The sequence below is a fragment of the Manis javanica genome, chromosome 12 (genome assembly GCF_040802235.1).
Source record: "Manis javanica isolate MJ-LG chromosome 12, MJ_LKY, whole genome shotgun sequence".
Lineage (NCBI taxonomy): Eukaryota > Metazoa > Chordata > Mammalia > Pholidota > Manidae > Manis > Manis javanica.
This window is the reverse complement of record NC_133167.1, coordinates 38,762,170-38,782,993: the sequence shown is the minus strand read 5'-3', so window position 1 is coordinate 38,782,993 and position 20,824 is coordinate 38,762,170. Positions and strand designations below refer to the sequence as shown.

General features: G+C 35.7%; 1 protein-coding gene across 6 annotated transcripts in view; it reads left to right on the top strand.

Annotated features, from left to right (window-relative positions):
- DNAH7 (dynein axonemal heavy chain 7) overlaps positions 1 to 20,824 on the top strand; it is a 234,954-nt gene that overhangs the window by 98,003 nt on the left and 116,127 nt on the right. For all 6 annotated transcript variants that reach the window (XM_073218408.1, XM_073218412.1, XM_073218409.1 and 3 more), the window contains 8 exons: positions 1,089 to 1,191; positions 1,309 to 1,436; positions 8,154 to 8,366; positions 11,725 to 11,823; positions 15,603 to 15,851; positions 17,755 to 17,904; positions 20,129 to 20,311; positions 20,544 to 20,720. In XM_073218408.1, the coding sequence (XP_073074509.1) occupies positions 1,089 to 1,191; positions 1,309 to 1,436; positions 8,154 to 8,366; positions 11,725 to 11,823; positions 15,603 to 15,851; positions 17,755 to 17,904; positions 20,129 to 20,311; positions 20,544 to 20,720 (1,302 nt within the window). The remainder of the gene's footprint in view (positions 1 to 1,088; positions 1,192 to 1,308; positions 1,437 to 8,153; positions 8,367 to 11,724; positions 11,824 to 15,602; positions 15,852 to 17,754; positions 17,905 to 20,128; positions 20,312 to 20,543; positions 20,721 to 20,824) is intronic.

The following is a 20,824-nucleotide window of genomic DNA, read 5'->3' as shown; positions in this document are numbered from 1 at the left end:
ATGACATTCTTAATTCTTTGATATAGATAACACATAGCATTAAATTTGCTTATTGACAATTATTGATTATGTGGACACTGTTAGGATCATGCTGAATAATGGGGGTGCAAAATTAAAAAGACATGGATCTTAATGTTAAGAACCTCACAATCCATATAACTGAATATGAAGATTCATAAGCATTCTGTTCTCTGTGATTTCTCATCATTTTATTATATCATGTATAGAGATCAAAGTCACAGTCATCTCTAAATATTGAAAATATACAATTTTTTGACATGTATGGAGTTCATGTTTAATCCACTGTGGTTCAGTAGATTGCACTGTGTACAAATCCAAGGTCAGCCTCTCTTAGCTATGTGGCCATGTACTGATTACTCAGCCTCTTGCATGATATAGCCTTCGTTTCCTTATATAAAAGATATGTACAAAGTGCCATTCATCATGCATGCACTACCAGGTACTCAGTGAGACACACATACATAAATATACAAGCTATAGGATGTACATTCAATAAATATTTGTTGAATCGATTTTTTAAAAAAATAAATCTGAATTTGGACTGACCTACTTGAGTTTGATTTTTGGGTTTTTCCTTATGACCAGATGGCACATATTTGTGAGGTAGTTGTGAGTGAGGATTGCAAACTAGGGCCTCAAACTATGTTAGTTGACTGTTAAGGTGCTCAGACCACAGAGTCATTTCAGTGGCAACAGAAGTCATTTAATTAGAGAATTGTTGAAATTCATTTGATAGAGTTTATGTGGAAAAAGCAAATAAAATCAACTTGTAAATAAAAAGTAAGAAAGCCTTTGAAATTACAGGTATACATCTAAATGCCAAAAGATGTATAGAAAATAAAATATATATATGTATCTCAATTTGAAAACTTTCCAATTGGTCGACTCTTTATTCGTGCAGAACAGTGAACTGTAATAAAAAATAAGCCTTCTTAAAAAGATAAAGGTGAATAAGCAATTTCCCTGATAGGATATTAAATCCTTGAAAAGATCAGGTGAAAATGCAACATTTCAATGAAATATTCAATCAGATAAAATTGAAAAATTTCATTACTCTTTTCTCTCAGGGACTGTTATCTTGTGGAGCCTGGGCTTGCTTTGATGAGTTCAACAGAATTGATTTGGAAGTACTGTCTGTGGTTGCTCAACAAATTCTTACTATCCAAAGAGGTAATAGACTGGTTTGTCTTTGCATTATGTGAAAACAGAATTATGGGAGGTAATGAACGGCACAAGTCACATTTATATGTAGAATTGCTAAGTCATTTCATTCTTGATTACCCACAGGTATTAATGCAGGTGCTGATACACTAGTGTTCGAAGGAACTGAACTGAAACTTGACCCCACATGTGCTGTCTTCATAACAATGAACCCTGGGTATGCTGGGCGATCAGAACTGCCAGATAATCTGAAGGTATTTTTAGAAGAGGCAATTATATCACCTATTTCCTTTCTGTAACTTACAAAGTTAATATGTAAAAGGAAAGAACAGGCTGTACTTGAGTTTTATGCAAAATACTTGCTTTTAGACATTATATTTTAGAACATTATTTTAGAAAATAATTTGTAAGCTTTGCCTTTAGAAAATATGCAAACCAGATGAAATTTCAAAAACTTAAAAAGAGTAATTGTAGAAAATTAGAAAATAATAGCAAGCATTGAAAAGGGTACCCCCATATTTTATCCCCCAATTTTAAATGCCTTAAAAAAAAGTGTTCATTTTAAATGCTGAAATCAGACAAATTGTGTATACTTGGTGTTTTTTTGTCAAGTTAGTAGTATGAGCATTTTCCTATCTTTATAAACATAATTCAAACTGTAGATAAATTTACTGAACTATGTCTTATTGTTAAACATTTGGGTTGTTTTTAGTTTTCCTTTACTGAAGGCTTTTTTCTATATTTAGAAATTTCTTTAAAATATTTCTTCAGGTAAATATTTAAAATTTAAACTTTTTCCTTGGGTGGAGTCATAGGACCAAGAGCTGTGTTGCAAAATTGCCTTCCAACAGAAGTTGAAACAATTTATATCCCAAATCATATCAATTTTCAATTCTCTCTTTTTCTTTTGTAAAAAGAACAAAACACTTTGCTAATTGAATAGACTAGAATTTTCACTGAAAAAAAACCCTTTCATTTTTAGTAAAGTATGACATTTTTCTCACTTCTTTGGTAGGCATTTTATAATCTTTCTTGGTGAGTTGCCTGTGTGTGGCTAATGCATTGAGAAAGTTGATGAAGAATAATGCAGTGGTAGTTGCAGGTCCAGAACCAAGTCTTCTGATTCTAAACACCACCTTCCTCCCACTGTTCACATGTTTAGACTGACAACTTCTCAGACAAGTTGAGGCATTTTTCTTTTCCACCAAAGACCTTTTTTTTTGGTATCATTAATCTGCAATTACATGAGGAACATTATGTTGACTAGACTCCCTGCTTCACCAAGTCCCCCCAACATACTGCATTAGTCACTGTCCATCAGCATAGTAAGATGCTGTAGAATCACTACTTGTCTTCTCTGTGTTGCACAGCCCTCCCCATGCCCCCCCAACACTATACATGCTAATCGTAAGGCCCCCTTTCTTCTTCCCCACCACTTCTCCCTCCTTTCCCACCCATCCTCCCCAATCCCTTTCCCTTTGGTAACTGTTAGTCCTTTCTTGGGTTCTGTGATTCTGCTGCTATTTTGTTCCCTCAGTTTATACTTTGTTCTTATACTCCACATATGAGTGAAATCATCTGGTACTTGTCTTTCTCCACCTGGCTTATTTCACTGAGCATAATACCCTCTAGCTCCATCCATGTTATTGCAAATGGTAGGATTTGTTTTCTTCTTATGGCTGAATAATATTCCATTGTGTATATGTACCACATCTTCTTTATCCAGTCATCTACTGATGGACACTTAGGTTGCTTCCATTTCTTGGCTATTGTAAATAGTGCAACGATAAACATAGGGGTGCATCTGTCTTTTTCAAATTGGGCTGCTGCATTCTTAGGGTAAATTCCTAGAAGTGGGATTCCTGGGTCAAATGGTATTTCTGTTTTAAGCTTTTTGAGGAACCTCCATACTGCTTTCCACAATGTTTGAACTAATTTACATTCCCACCAGCAGTGTAGGAGGGTTCCCCTTTCTCCACAACCTCGCCAACATTTGTTGTTCTTTGTCTTTTGGATGGTGGCCATCCTTACTGGTGTGAGGTGATAGCTCATTGTGGTTTTAATTTGCATTTCTCTGATGACTAGCGATATGGAGCATCTTTTCATGTGTCTGTTGGCCATCTGAATTTCTTCTTTGGAGAACTGTCTGTTCAGCCCCTCTGCCCATTTTTTAATTGGATTGTTCGCTTTTTGTTTGTTGAGGTGTGTGAGCTCTTTATATGTTTTGGATGTCAACCCTTTATCAGATCTGTTGTTTATGAATATATTCTCCCATACTGTAGGGTACCTTTTTGTTCTATTGATGTTGTCCTTTGCTGTACAGAAGCTTTTCAGCTTGATATAGTCCCACTTGTTCATTTCTGCTTTTGTTTCCCTTGCCCGGGGAAATAAGTTCATGAAGAAGTTGCTCATGTTTATGTCCAAGAGATTTTTGCATATGTTTTTTTCTTAGAGTTTTACGGTTTCATGGCTTACATTCAGGTCTTTGATCCATTTCAAATTTACTTTTGTGTATGGAGTTAGACAATGATCCAATTTCATTCTCTTACATGTAGCTGTCCAGTTTTGCCTCCACCAAAGACTTTTGATACCACTAATTGCTACCAAGTATTTTTGTATTTCCATTTAATGCACTTCTATGTTTTAAATGAGATGTCCTAGTACTTTGCCTTAGTGCAAGAAGGTATGATTAAAAATAAAAAGTGGTAAATCCTGTTTATCAAAAGAAGCATTTGCAACTTTTCATTGTGATTTACATTTGGAAAGCTCTTTGTACAGCAGCTCTTTCATTCACTCATGTTTTTCTTTCATTCATTAGGACCAATCTGACCACATAAACATTTGTAAAGGCAAAATCTGTGTGTAGCTACTTATAAAAAGTTGGGACCATTATTGGTTGAATCTATACAGACTTTTGCATGGTTTTATTTATGGTGCATGCTGAAACGGTATCAAAATATTCACCTTGTGTTTCTTGGGGTAATGTATTTTCCTTCTACTAAAGTAGGAAAAGCTGCTCTCAAATTCTGATTGCTTTTTTATTGTTGCTTCTCCTGTTGTGCTGTCTTCTTGGTTAAAACTGCTACTGAACATCTGTTTCCAAGTATTATATGGAAATATCTAACAATTTTGAAAAAGTGTCTCAGTCTGAAATGAAAGAGATTTATCTTCCTAAAAAGAAAGAAAGAAAAACAGCCTGCTTAGGCCCCAGAATGTTGTTACCAGTGTTTGGAGACATCCTTGAAGCTTCCTTCTTCTTTACCCAGTGGTTCATCCAGTCACCAAAACCAGGGATCAGATTTCCCTAGAGTCCCTTAGTCCCTGCTGCTCCTGAGCAGCACCACTGCCATACCTTGCTTCACCCCTCTTCAGTCTTCCCTTGCCTGTCTTACTGCCATGGCTCACTTGTCACCAATCTTTTCCACACTGAAAAACACTATAATGAATTCCTCATTATAATGCTACCAGTGTCATCAGAAGATATCTAGGTTATATAACTTTCAGACCTAAAAAAGCCATGGGCTCCTTTTTTGCCTACAGAAAAAAGTTCAGATTTCTTGGCCTGATAGACAAGAGCCTTGACATTAGGACCCAGTTGCATTTGTCCTGCCATCTCCCTGCCTCTGTCTGTCACACAGGGCCTCCCTAACCACTGAAGGCCCCATGCCTTTGCACATGCATGCTGGTTGCCTTCTCTCCAGTGTTCTGCTAGACCACCACTTTCCTGCCAGACAAATTCAAACTCATCCTTTAAGTCAGCAGTGAACCACTAAACATACATACCATTCAGCTATGACCTTTGGAGTACAGCCCCTGCCGCTGGCAGAGGTTTATGGCTGAGTCTTTCTGTCCTGCACATGTCCATGAGTTCTCCCAGGACTCCTCTGTTAGGTGTCTCCACTGTGACTCCTCAGACTTGGGTGATGGATTCTGTTTCTCCAGCTGACATCCCCTCCCCTCTGCCTGACTCTCTGGTGGGGGAGCCCATGCAGACTTCACTGATGGAGAGCTCTCATTTTACCAGAGAGGATCTTTGGCAGGACTTCAAGTGGCTCCAGCTTGATTCTCTCTTTCCTTTACTGTGTATATGTCATTCACCTTTGTCCCCACAAACTCTGGGACTGAAGGCCACGTGGATCCTGCTGCCACAGGCCACTTTTGCTTTGCTTATAGACATCAATCTATAGCAGCCCCAATATGGGGATACCTATCAATCTCTCACCGAACTTAGGGGCAACTGGGGGTGGTATGAAGATTCATAGCCTAAGAAAAGGTCCCTTTAGTGGAAGTCTTCTCACAAATCCTCCCACCTTCCTTACACTCTCAAATATTTTATGATCTACAAGTAAAGGTGTGTATATTTTATTTGTAAATTTTCCATATTTAGTAGATCATACTTTGGCACCCGATATGTATCATATCATGAGGAAGAGTCCCATTGTAATATCTTGTACATCTAGATAAAACCTGCAAAATAGAGCAGTTTCTTAAACACATCTCCATTTTAGAGAAGCTATATTTAATATTATTACTTCTATGAAGAATCAATACTCAATGATTATTTCAGAATAAACGTTAAAAGTCATGGTAAAATAGGTGTATTCAAGATCTTTTAATGTCACAAAGCCAATAACCAGATACATAGCTTTACAAAGGGTATGTAACATGAAACCCCCTTATGGAGGAAAGTGAAATAAATCCTGAATACTCCATTTCACTCAACTAGAACTTATCTCATTCCTCAACAGTTCCAAGATTTTAAAAATCTATTTCCAATTGCTAAGAGATAAATGGTAAGAAGTTATTGCTTGAGTTTTTGGATAGTTTGTTTGTTTGTTCCAAAATGCAGTCCTTTCAAAGCACGCTCTAGGGAGTACACAATCCCTCCTTTGTCTACCAGGTAGGGCAGAAGCAGTGAAATAGCTATTCTCAATCATTTATTTCTGCTGAAATAAATATGGGGGGTAATGTTCACACTGATTACATATACTAGAATTTACTCAAGCTTTGGCATGTTACCTCTCTTTATACATTCCCCCTCCTTTTCTTTACACTTAAGAAAGTATGTTATTGATTAAGCCAGAATCCAACCTAGTTTTTTTAAAAAGCACTAAATTACACTTAAACTTTATGCTATTACTAACAAATTACTTCTGTCATATCCCAAGTCAAACCATATCAGTATCAGTATTTCACACTCTGTTTGAGAACCATTGAATTAGAATACCCACTACCATAAAAGGTCTGAAAAAATATTTTGGCCAGGATGCTTTTCTCTGTGATAAATAAGAATCACCATTAAGTCTTTGGAGGTAGACTCCTATTAAACAGAACATCATGATAACTCCTTGAAACTAGTTTGTGTTCTCTTGGCCACCCATACATCTGTTTCATGATACTCCACAACCATATTGCTAATAGTGTTAAGAGAATGTGAACAGAAATTTGTGAAATGACCATCTGGGGTGTTCAGAGGGACACCTCCAACACACAGATCTGTTTGTTGGCCCTAAATGAGTAGCAGTGTGTACCATTGCAGAAAGACTGTATCACCTTAACCTAGCCATTGATCCACTGACCATTCATTCATTCTCTCTTATTCATTCAAAAATACAGTTGTTGAGAAAATCTATCCTTTCAAAGAGGTACTATCTGAAAAGTAATTCCTTTACCCTCTTTTTTCCCCAGGTGTGTAGTTGTTGAGAGCACTTGCTTACAAATTCTCTGTTCCAAATTATTTGCTCAAGCTGAAAATTTTTAACATTTTATTTTTCCTTTTCTTTAATGGTAATCTTATTGATAAAATAGCATTACTAACACCTCTAGTAGTAATTAACAAAACATATTGAAAGGATTTTTTTTGATGCAAATCTTTTTTTGTTCCTAACAGTTCACTTAAGCAAAATGTTCTTATTTTCTTTCCACCTTGTGTTTTAAGTAATTGAATGAATTCCCAGAGAGTATTTATGAACTATCTGAATACAATTGTTATTCACTATGATTGTCAATCATTATCTGAATACAATTGTCATTTTTCTAGAATTGTATTATTTTCCCTATTTAGTACAAAGTCATGCTCTAATGTGTGAGCTATTGGAGTAAGATATGACACATATTAACATTCTAAACTTAAATTTTCTTTCCTTTTTTTGCTGAGGATTTAGGTCATTTCCTAGAGATAGTGGAGAGCTGTCATGGAATCACATGAAAATTTCTTATTTATTCTTTTAAAATTGATTCAGTTTCCTATTTATTTACCATCATATGACATATATTTGTCCCACAGTATTTAAAATACCATTAGAAAAAATATTTTCACAGTTTATAAAATTGATTTATATCTAATAATGATTAACCATGAGTTTATTTCCATCTTTTTCTCCTCTTTATTATGCTTGGTGAAAGACTTCCAGGGTGACTGCAGACTCCAAAGGTTAAAAACATCTCAAAACATATTACTCACCTACCATGACCTTTTTATTAGGGGTTACTTGATTAGCTCCAGGTCATACAATTAGTTAGATAGTTAGAGAACCTCACTGGAAGCCCAGTCTCCCAACACTGGGCACTTTCTCATGAGCCCTGATGTGAAACCTGGATTTTGGACATCCCAGTAGAGTCCGATGCCTTTTCCCTGTAACCTGTCACTTCTCTAAAAGAATAGAACATAACTGATCCTCAACATCTATGTGAATTAATAATATCCAAGTATGACAGAAATCTGAAAGTATCCTTAAAACATAATTTAAGAAAAAAATCTATAACAAAAAGTTAATGACTTATTATATAACAATAAAAAGAAACCAATTTTTTAAATTAAGTGTTTTTATCTACATTATTTGGACATTGTAATTTAATGTTGTCACAGAAAAACGATTAACCATTGTAGAAGCTGTAATACATTGTGAAATAAAGAGTAAGATTATCTTCATGATTGTCTTCTTAAAAGCACACTTTCTCCACACCCATAGGCTCTCTTTCGGACGGTAGCAATGATGGTACCTGACTATGCCATGATTGCTGAAATAGTCCTGTACTCCTGTGGGTTTGTCACAGCTCGGCCACTGTCAGTAAAAATTGTGGCTACGTATCGCTTGTGTTCAGAGCAGCTGTCATCGCAGCATCACTATGACTATGGCATGAGGGCTGTGAAGTCAGTGCTCACCGCTGCTGGGAACCTAAAGGTAGAGAACTCAAGTTGTTTCTTTCTCATAAACTTCCTATTTATAAATCTCAGGACCATGTTTCTCCAAAGAGTTCCAATACCTGGTGGGTTTCATCAACTGAAAAAAATGCAGTTGTTATATTAAAAAATTATTATTTGCACACTTAAAAAAGAGAAATTTTATGATTTGTAAAAACCTTAGACATACAATTCTTAGTGATTTGTGCTCTCTTCTATAATTTCAAATATATGAAACTAAGTACTATGAAGAAATGTAATTTCTGGCTTCTGCAAAATTTTTGAAGGCTTTCAGTCTATGTAAATATGTATAGCTTTAAAATTATTCCAGTGTATAGTTAATAAATATATACAAAAGTCCCTAACTATTGTTACTCAATATAATTACACAGTTGCAGCCAACTATAGACTAGCAGTATTAGATTTGCAATATAATGTTTGCATCTTAAAATGGCATAAATCATAACTACATAGATGAAAAACCCAAATATTTTAAGACTTGGATAACTTTTCTTTGAAGGTATTTTATAGAATCCTGAAATACAAGTACATTAGTTCTTTTTCAAAGCAAGCAAGATAGGCTGTGGTTAATAGCAAAATGCAAAATATGACCTTGGAGTTTATAAAATTTTCATGCTCATGATTTGTAGAAGATAAAGAATTTAAAATACATCCTACATGATTAAGAACAATGGCATACATTTTTATCTTCTATAATAATGGTACCAAGAATTCTCATAGTGGTGGTACTCTATTTTACATTAGACCAATGTGACTTAAAGTCATTGTGGGGTTTTTTTTGCAATAAACAGATGCAACCAGAAGCAACAATTTGTCTTAACCTGGTACGTTATGATTACATTGTAGTCAGATAATGGGAAAGATAATGCATTGTCCTAGTGTGTGTCATCACTGACATCTTGACCATGGAACTGAGCTATTAAAGTTACGTAGCAAATGAATCCTGCAAATGAATCCTGTCATTCTTTTCAAAAGCTAATTCAGGATTGTTTAATGTGTTGGCATGAATGTTTTAAAGTTTGTTTCCATTACATCAAGAAATAAACATTTGCTTTAAAATAATAGCCTCTAAAATAACAAAACAGACTTCTGACATTTCGTAATTTATGTGTGCCTAGATTGATCCAAAGAAAGAGAGAGTCCATATGAGCAGGACTAGTCTTAGCATCGGGAGCAATAGTGACTCAAGAGACATCTGAACTTGACTACCAGGTGTCACTAATTTGTAAGGTTAAAGCCAGTTAAATAGGGACATGGAATTTATTAGGCAGAAAGATTCTAGAGAAAAGCAAAAGGGTTCTGTAAAATTGCATGATGGCTGGAGAGACTTTGGAATGAGATGTGGAGTAAAGTATTGAAGTTGGGAGATATAATTCTGAATTTAGATTTTTGTGAATTACGTGAACCTATGAGCAACAAGTCAGAGTTCAGCTAGATTTTTAGTAAACTTTGGGATTACCACACTGTTTTGAAATATCAGTTTTCTAAAACACTCTCTACTTAAATGACAGCATATTAACCAGCCCTCTTCACTCCGTGGAACACAAACACACGCCCCTGCTGGCAGGCAGCCAGCATTGCAGGACTGCCCTGCCCTCATTTTCTACCCGATGAGCTATGTTCCTACCCAGTCAGTTTGCTTGTTCCTTGAATTTTCTGAAACCAGTTTGCATGGTGCTGTCTCTACATCATTTAATTAAATGTCAATGAAACTGATGATATGTGAACATGAAAATAAGAGTTTTCTTTTTATGAAAACTAGGTTTATTGTTTAAGAAAGATTCAGTGTAGATGAAATGCTAAAAAACTGACAAGTGTGGATAAGAAAAGTAAATAAGACTTAAAAAAACCTTAAAAATTGATAAGGATGCTACACTTAGATTGTATTACAAGTATCTCAAAAAGCACAATCCCCTTTAAAACAAATGATACCAAAAAAAAATTTGTTTTCAATTAAAAAGTGGGCAGAGGACCTGAATAGACATTTTACCAGAAAATACTTGCAGATGGCCAACAGGCACATGAAAAGATGCTCAATGTCACTAACCATCAGGGAAATGCAAATCAAAACCACAATAAGATACCACCTCTCACCAGTTAGAATGGCTAGTATCAGCAAGACAAGAAATAACAATTGTTGTCAAGGATGTGGAGAAAATGGAACCTTCAGCATTGCTGGTGGGATTACAAGTTGGTGCAGCCACTATGGAAAGCAAGTTGGAGGTTCCTCAAACAACTAAAAATAGAAATGCCATTTGGCCCAGAAATTCCACTTATGGGAATTCAGCTGAAGAAAACAAACTCTCTAATTTGACAAGATATATGAACTTCTGTGTTTATTGCAGCATTATTAACAACAACCAAAATATGGAAACAACCTAAGTGTCCATTGGTAGAGGAATGGATAAAGAAGATGTAGTGACCTATATACAATGGGATATTACTCAGCTGTAAAACTGAATGAAATCTTGCCATTTGCAACAGTGTGGTTGGACCTAGAGGGTATTACACTAAGTGAAATAAGTCAGAAAAACAAAAACCATATGATTTAATTTATATGTGGAATCTAAAACAAAACAAATGAACAAACAAAATCAAAATAAACTCACAGAGAACAAACTGGTGGTTGCCATAGGGGAGAGGAGTGGGGGATGAGTGAAATAAGCGAAGTTGGGGGAGATTGGAATGTTTGATATTTTATTCTGGGAAGTAGTTAGAGAAGTGTGTATATATGTCAAACTTCATCAGGCTGTACACTAAGCCTTGTGCATTTTATGGTATGTACCTCAATATGAAAAACTAAAAAAAAAAACAGTATACATCAAAACAGAGCAGATGATGCATTATTGATATGTTTTTTACAAGAAAAATGGTGCAGAATTCTACACTCAGAGAAAAGCCTTGGCTTCAAAATGTGGGCAAATGAGTGGATGTTTATATTTTTAAAATTTAAATGTATCTTTTAAAAATGATTGCCAACTTTTAATGATTTTCACTTAACCCACTGCTGCTCTTGCATGCACAGGGCAAACAAGCCCTTACCTAGTACAGAGGCAGTGCAGCTCTCAAACTGTATTGAATTCACAGCCAATAGTTTTTTTACCCTGAACATCTGTGAAAAGGTAGTTCAACCCAGGTTTTCATTATATACTAGTAGAAAATTTATCTAGTATAAATGTTAGTTTCTAAAATTAATAATCCAGTTCAGTGAATAAGTAAAAACAACAATTTAGCATGGGTTTAAGTTGTTCCTTGGGCCTGTATGCTTGTGTATAAGAGAGCAAACAGGGTGTGCAGTCAGTAGATGCAAATATCATCAGGAGTACATTTTCTTTCAGCTTAAATATCCAAATGAAAATGAAGAAATTTTGCTGCTTAGATCTATTATTGATGTAAATCTGCCAAAGTTTTTGTCCCATGATTTGCCACTTTTTGAGGTAAGAACATTCATTATTCCAATGTATCAAAACTCTTAAAATAATGTGCTTATTGAAGGTCCAAGTTTACAACTCCCTGCAAGATGCTTCCAATATAAAAAGTGATATGTGCCATTCCATGTTTTATTTGAAGTGTATTTAGCTAGCCTTGTTGTTTTGGATCACTTTCAACAATTTAGGATTATTTAATAGTACTCTCTTTTTTGGGACCGGGAAGCAAAATATAATGAGCTCACAGAAGTCACAAAATATGTTTGCTTGTAAATTGCACTAGAATGGGAAGGAAAGTAACAGGTCTAAGGTGCACTGAATCCCTTGCATAGAATAGGTATTTAGTAAATATATTAAATTAACGATTGAGGAAATTATTTTACAAGCTTAATTTCTTTGAAAGAGTGCAATGACTTTCATGAAACTGTTTTTATGAAATTGTTCCTTCAGGATAATATAAGATAAGCAATTTAAGACTATGGTGAAAAGTTTCAGTATTACCATTTGATGTCATTCTTTTCTCAGAAGAAATTGGGGCCAGGGCCTTCTAATTGCCACTGCTTGAAGTACAGGCAGTTAGTTTCCCCACGTGTAAAGACCAAAGTTACAACTGTCTGTGTGGGGGTGGGGGTGGGGATCCACCCTGCCCCGTAGTGTGGTCCTGTGTCATTAGCTATCCAAAGCACCCCTATGTTATCATTCTCAATGGGGCTTTCCTTAGTATTCACAGCTGGCAGTGCAAATATTGTATAAAACAAATCTATAAGGAATAGGTTCAGATTTTCTTCCTAAAATGTTTCTTCATTTTCCTTGGTACTAGTAGACTGTATAGATTTTCCAGGAATAAGAGCATTATTTATTTATATGTGGGTATTTTTTATAGAGTGGAAAAAACTACCTCTCCAGAGATATCCTCTTGTAGTTGTATATTCATTCAGCGAATATGTGTGGAGTAATATTTCACAAATGGGTCATAATTGCCATTCTTAATTAGGACAATTCCTTGTTGTAATAGGCTGTCCCATGTACTGCAGACCATTTGGCGTCTCTGCCCCCCAAACCCTACCAAGTGTCTCTGGACTCCTCTCACTGTGACAATGAAAAGACAACATATTTTCAGCTCTTTGTGGTGGGAGAATGGTCATGGCTGAGAGTTGTCCTCTTCTTTAGAGGATAACCATAAATGGAATAGTATAAGAAGATATTTTTGTTTATTTAACAAACACTATGCACTTACTGTGGACCAGGCACTATTTTGTAAGGGCTTTAAAATAATCACTTCATGCTCATAGTAAGCCAGGGGGACAGGTGCTCTCCCTGTCCCTGTTTTACAGAGGTGACTGAGGCCCAGAGGGCTAAGTACCATGTACTGCAGTACACGGGGAAGGGGGTTTCTGCCTCAGCAAGGCTGCAGTGTGCTCGTAACCGTTCTCCTGCACGGCCTTTGTCTCTCCTTTGCTGTGAGGAAACTTATTGCTTTGATGAACTGATACCAGTTTCTCCATAACAATATTTAAATAATTAAATGCAGGGGTAATTAAACTGGTAATTCATAAATTCTGAAGTACAGCTCAAATGTATGCTTTCACATTTTGCAGTTCTTAATGTTTACTTTTCCCTTCAGAGTGAAAAGAAGTCATATTTGTCACATAGGTTGCTGTAATACTTATAAATTAGCCTTAGCAGTTTATAAAGTAACGTTTCTTAGACCATGAAATTAACTTTATATATTCATATGTACACTAAATATGGAATGATATTGCTTTCCAATCACATAATTACATAATTGTATCTGTTTCCTATAATTTCCACACAAAGCACCCCAAACTTGGTGGCTTAAAAACACAGAAACTTGTTCTCTCCTGTAACTCTGAAATCAAGGTGCTGGATCCCACGGAAGGCTTAGGAAAGACACCTTCTTTCTCATCCCCTGTTGGCTACTGGCAACCCTTGATGTTCTTTGGCTTCGCTTGGCATTACTCCAATCTCTGCCTCCGTCATTACACAGCATTCTTCCCTTTGTGTCTTTGTATCTGAATCCTCCTCTTTCTCCTATAAAAACACCAATCATTGGATTTAGGACCCAATATGATCTCATCTTAACTTATCTGATTATATCTGCAATGGTCCTTTTTTCCAAATAAGGTCACATTCTGAGGTGCTGAGAGGACATGAGTTTTTGAAGGACAATAAACTGGTGAAAATACTACCCACTACAATGATTAAAATACCTTTGAACTAATTTTTAAATATATGAGGTACGGCTTGAGTTAATTATTTTGGCAAATCCAGGTTTTCTAACATCATTTGTTGAAAACTACCTCATCTAGTGTCTGCTAAATTGTCTTTGTCCCTTTGTTGAGAATGAATTGTTTGTGTGTGGGATCTGTTTCTGGGTTCCCTATCCAGTTTTATTGATATATTTTTCTATCTTTATATTAGTGTGACACTGTCTTTATAATAAGCTTTGAAATCAGCATTCATCCTCCAACTTTTTAACTTAATTATAAAATTAAGTTAAAAATTTTAAATTATAAAATTTCTAGAGGAAAACAGGAGAAATCCCTTGTGATTTTGGATTGGGCAGAAATTTCTTAAATACGACACCAAAAGCACAATGTATAAAACAATTGATAAAACAGACTCTCAAAATTAAAAAGTTTACTCTTTGAAAGACACTAGTAAAAGAATGAAGGAATTTTCAGACTAGGAAGAATATTTGCAAATTAGATATATGATGGATTTGTATGCAGCATATTTAAAGAATGGTCAAAGCTTACCATTAAGAGAATAAACCAGTTAAAAATAGGCAAAAGATTTGAACAGACACCTCCCTAAAGAATATATACATATGGTAAAAAGGCACATGCAAAAATGCTAGTCATTAGGAAATGCAAAACTGAAGCCACAGTAAGATACTGTTACACACCTATTAGTATGGCTAAAATAAAAAAGACTAATCATATCAAATATTGGAATCCTCATATACTGCTGGGGGGAATGTAAAATAATGCAACCACTTTGGAAAGCAGGTAGTTTCCTAAAATGTTAAACACATGACCACCATATTCTCCAGGTATCCCTCTCCTCAGTATTCACCCAAGAGAAATGAAAACAGTTGTCCATTCAGAGTTGTACAAATGTTCATGGCAGCTTTATTTGTATTAGTCAAAAACTAGAAAGAAAGAAAATATCCATCAGCAGAGGAATGAATCTAAAAACTGTAGCACTTTAATACAATGGAATACTTCAATACAGTGAACTCTTGATACATGCTGTGATATGTGGATTTCCAAATCTTTATGCCACCTGAAAGAAGCCAGAGCCAAAAAAAAGTAGTACACATAATGGTTAATTTCATCTGTATTAAATTTTACACAATACATAAAAAAAATAGTAACAGAAAGCAAATCAGTGGTCACCTGGGGATGTAGGTAGGAGGTGGCAAGAAGGGGAGGAAGGGAGGCTTGTAACAAGTTACAATGAAACTTTTGGGACTGATGAAGATGTTATCTTGACCGAGTTGATGGTTTCACTTATCAAATTGTACACTTTAAATATATATAGTTCATTGTATATTAATCATACCTCTATATAGCTATTAAAAATACTATTGAGCTATTATTTAATGGCTCTGTTTCTATCAATATTAAATATGAGAATAGAGAAACATTTGTATGTGTATGTGTATGTATATATATACACATATATATGCACATATATGTAAACATACATATATGCAGAGAGAGAACTTAAATAATGTAAATCCCTAAATCGTCTATCATCAGGGAATTACTTCAGATTTGTTTCCTGGAGTGAAGTTACCAAAACCAGACTACAATGATTTGCTAGTAGCTATCAAAGACAACTGTGACTCCATGAATTTGCAAATGACCGGATTCTTTTCTGAGAAGATTCTTCAAATATATGAGATGATGATTGTACGTCATGGTTTTATGATTGTTGGAGAACCATTTGGAGGAAAAACCAGTGCATATCGTGTCTTAGCTGGAGCATTAAATGATATATGTGAAAAGGTAAGTGTGTTATTAATGCATTAATTTATTTATAATCAGCTTTGTGCAAAATAGAAAGTATGCTTTAATGCAGCAATTTATAACCATGAAAAGTAATGAGTCAGAGAAAATACAGTTAGAGAAGTAATATGAAGCAAGCAGCAAGTCCAGCATAAGGGGTATGCCACAGATTTGCCTTGCAACTTTTTCTTTAAAATTTTTTAAATTATAAAGTTAATACGTGTTCTATGTAGAAAAAGTCTAAAACTGTGAAAAATAAACCAGTGGTTTTCTTTTCATACTTTTCAGAGAGTGTATTTTATTTTTTGGGTGGTTAGATTTACTACTGACGGCCAGTGGTATGAATTGAAATGTGTGTGTATTAGATAATACATACATAGGTACATGTGCATAATAATAATTATTATATTATTCAAAATTCCTGACCTACACATCACAATTTGGTCTGCTTTGATATGCTAAAGCAATGAGACTGTTGTAAATTCTCCAACTAATACTGCCTTTCTGTCTACTTCTCCTTGTACTTCGAATAGTTTTTGCTTCACATATTTCAATGTTTGCGGCCTATACAAGGTTTGTAATCATATCTTCATTGTGAAGTCTCACTAGCTTTGCTGCATTTGGGACAAAAACTGCTTTGGCTGCAGCAATTTTATCCTAGAGGTTTCCCATACTTCTGAATTTAAGATGACACATTGCTGTCCTCTTCCTAACTGGGCATGGAGAAGACAGCAAAGACCTTGAGCTTATCTTATTGCTTCATGCTTTTACTCCCTCATCTTTTCTTCAGTTAGGTAGTTTGTATCCCAAGTTGTGGAGGTAGCGGGTGGAAGGCAGTGTTGGGAAGAGTTGAACTTGTCATGTTGTTATATATGAAAAGGAAAGATTATGAACAGGTGGAGCACCATGGATTTTTAGGTACTGAAACTATCCTGTATGATACTGTAAGGATGGATACATGATATTATCCATTTGGCCAAACCCATAGAATGTAAAATACAAAGAGTGAAACTAATGTAAACCATTAGTTAATAATAATATGTTAATTTCAGTCCATCAGTCACAACAATGGACACACCAATGCAAGACTTTAATAATAGGGGTAACTGTGTTGGGGTGACAGGGAGTGCCCAGAAGGAATATATGTGAATCTCTGTAGTTCTCAATTTTTCTGTAAACCTAAAGTTACTCTAAAAAATATAAGCCCTGTTAATCAAAAACATAAAAAAAGCCTATGCCCCAAGGGTATTAATATCTCTTGCGTAATTCCATACACCAGCTTTCCAAGTTCTGGTCAATACTGACAACTCGCCAATATTAACTTTTCTACTTTGTGAGAATGGTATGTATTTCCCTATATTTAGATCTTTTAATTCTCTCCCAGAAGATGTTTTGTAGCAGGAGTCAGCCAGTTAAAGCCCATGGACCAAATTTGGCCCAAAGCCTGTTTTTATAATGCCAATGAACTTAGAATAGTTTTAACAATTTTAAGGTTTGTTAAAAAAAAAATGAAAGAAAAGATGAATATGTGATGCACCAAATGTAAACTGCAAAGCCTATATGTAATGTTTACTATCTGACCTTTTACAAAAATATTTGCCAACCCCCATTTTGTGCAAGTTTTAGATTTATACATCTTGCACAATATTTGCTAATTTGTTTCTAAGAGTTATGAGTGTTTAATATTATATTAAGTGGTATTTAAAAATTTTTATTTTTTAATTGTTCATTGGTGTTATATAGAAAATACAGTTTTTTTATATGTATGCTGGAACCTTGATAAATACACCCCTTCAGATAGTTTCTTTGTAGTCTTTAGGATTTTCTGCATACACAATCATGTTTTCTGTGAATAAATACAATATTCTTCTACATAAATAAATGGGTTTTTTTTCCCAATAAGGGGTTAATGGAAGAAAACAAGGTTCAGATTATTGTTTTAAACCCTAAGTCTGTCACCATGGGTCAGCTGTATGGACAGTTCGATGTTGTGTCCCACGAGTGGTCCGATGGAATCCTTGCTGTCAGTTTTAGAGCATTTGCTTCTTCAGCGGTAAGTACCCGGACTTTTACATGCATATTTGGTAAGATAATTCTTTCTGACCAATTACTGATTTGTTTTCAGTTGCTTCAAACATTTTGTGGCTCAATGTATATATTTTAAACACATTAATGGGTAGTCTGGCAGTGTATCTGTGAAGAACAGTGCTGCAACTAACAACAATGGCAGAGTCCACGCCGCCCGCACCTTTGCCCTGGTGTGTACAGAAGAGAGGGGAGGGAACAAGAGGACGGGGGAAGTATTTCTGGTTCTCTGTTTTCAGGCTAACTGACCCAGGAAGGGGAGCAGCTGAAGGACAGGATCCATCCTCTGCTTCCGTATCGTGCTGCCATTGCTCCCCTGGGGCTGCTGCCTCTGATGTACTCCGGTGCTTAGAGAGAAATTGCAGACCTTTGCAAAACGTTGCCTTAAAGTTCTAACACTTTTACCTCTAGCATGTTTGGAAAAGAATGGGCTGCCTGTGAAAGCACGAGAGGCAAGGGATGTGCCAGCTGCTGACGTGAATGGGAGTGGGTGCTTCCCTGGATGGTGCCGTGTGACTGCCGCCAACTCTTACAAAGTGTCCACAGACCAATAAATATTAACTTGGTTGCCATATGTCAGCAGGCTCTCCATCCAGTATGATCACGTAGGTGACAGTTGGCTAAGGCTGGTCTTAAAGGAAAAGGGGCCTACACTGGAGGCATTTAATTTATTGGTTGGATCTTTTTATTTTATATAAATGCTTCCTTTATTCTGACTACCATACATCCTAAATTTGGTGCTTTTTACTCACTTAAGGACCCAGCTGATCATGATTCATAAGTCATTGTAATGACTAGAAAAACATAAAAATCTCATCTCTGTTCTTACCCACTGAAGGATCTTGGACAGTGAGTAACACAACGATTGGCTCTCATGGGGCAGAGATCTTGCCCAGTATCAGGCTTTACTAGTAATGTCAAGGATAAAAGTAATCATGAAGCACAGGCAGGGCAGACAGAGGTCTGCAACCATTGACTTCTCGGGTCTTCTCTTGTCACAGTGGATGCACTCTGACCCAGATTAACATATGAAGTCTCAAGATAATATATGCAGTCACGGGATACAGAAATAATCATGTGATATCTCCCATTTTATACTCAGTTATATAGATTACATTACATTTTCCAGGAAGCTTTGCCCCGCAAATACTGAGTCTCAGAGAGGTTAAGTAGCTAATCAAAGTCATATTGCAGGTAAGTATTAAAGACAAATGACAAGTGATGGGAAACCCACTATTTCACCATTACACGCAGTGTTTCTCAAAGTGAAGAGCCCCAGGGATGGGAAGCCACCATGGAAAGGAAAAGTTGACCTCCAGGTAATCTCTGGGATATGGGCTCCTCCTTACTTTCTAAGTGCAGCCAGAGCTGGCTGCTGAGGAGTGTGGGTGTGGGTGGCCTGACCCCACGGCAGGCCCACTGTCTTGTAGGGTTGTGCAATTGGTTGCAAGGCCTGAGAATGTGTTAAGATGGATTCACACCCTTCACTGCTTCAACTTGAGTTCACATTTGCTGAAGGTGAACCAAAGCATCATCTGTGTGCACAAAAAGGCTGATTCATAAGGATCTGGAAAGAAGAGTCAGCTTTTGTATTCTCTGGCTTGGCTAATACCTGGCTACTTCTTAATATTTATGGAGCATTTACTGTATTCCAGACAATGTGCAAATATTTTCATATTTGTCAGTGTGGGACTGTGAATATTATATTGATACTAATGTCCTGTATCACCACGAGACAATTCAGCCCAAGAAGAGGTGTGTATATATGTGAATTCATTCATTCAGTGGAGGAAATAAAAAATTTGACCAGAGTAATTGACATGAGTAATCGATCTGTGTGTACACAATACTATAAGGAGTTAGATAATCCAAATGAAAATTGTTTTCCCTGGCAATTATAATTTCTTACTTATAGTACTTTGTAAAGCATGTTATATAAGAGTTCAGAAATGGGAGAAGATGGAATCTTAGGAAAAGCTGCTGTATTTCTGTCTTGTGTGTGGCATATACAGGGTTCTGTAATGACTGTATATACACACATGAATGCACACACATGAACACTTATTCAAAAGATGCCTTTACATTTTCAAGATAAATTAATTTTAGGAGTTACATTTTTAAATTATGAAATCATGCTATCGAGCTGTTTCCTTTCATTATCATTATTTCATTTTTTCCCCCTTATTCACCAGACCCCAGATAGAAAATGGTTAATTTTTGATGGGCCAGTAGATGCAGTATGGATTGAGAATATGAATACTGTGCTGGATGACAACAAAAAGCTATGTCTGATGAGTGGTGAGATTATTCAGATGTCACCACAAATGAATCTTATTTTTGAGCCAATGGATTTAGAAGTTGCTTCTCCTGCCACTGTAAGTTCTCAATGTTTGACATCTACTTAAAATTTGAAATTTTACGAATGCTTTTATCACTTAGTAACTTTGACTTTAAATGAAAAATACTGGTAGAATGATTTAAATCATTAAATCATATAAAATTAAACTTTTTTTCAAGAGTTTTCTGAAGGTCATAAAAAATAAATGTACTATGTCATATTTCTTTTATAAGCATGGCCTTAATGGTAAACAATTATTGTTTTTCCAGGTTTCCAGATGTGGTATGATTTACATGGAGCCTCACATGTTAGGCTGGAGACCACTGATGCTGTCTTGGGTAAATCTTTTACCTGCTGGGATCAGTACTGTTCAGAAGGAATTCATAATAGGCTTATTTGACAGAATGGTTCCTGTTTCTGTCGAATTTATTAGAAAGCATACAAAGGTAAGGGGAATGTAGATTTAAAAATTTTTTAAATTAATGCAAAATCCAAATTAACCAAGTATGTTTAATTTAATTTGTTTTATTATTAATTGCCAGCTATTAAA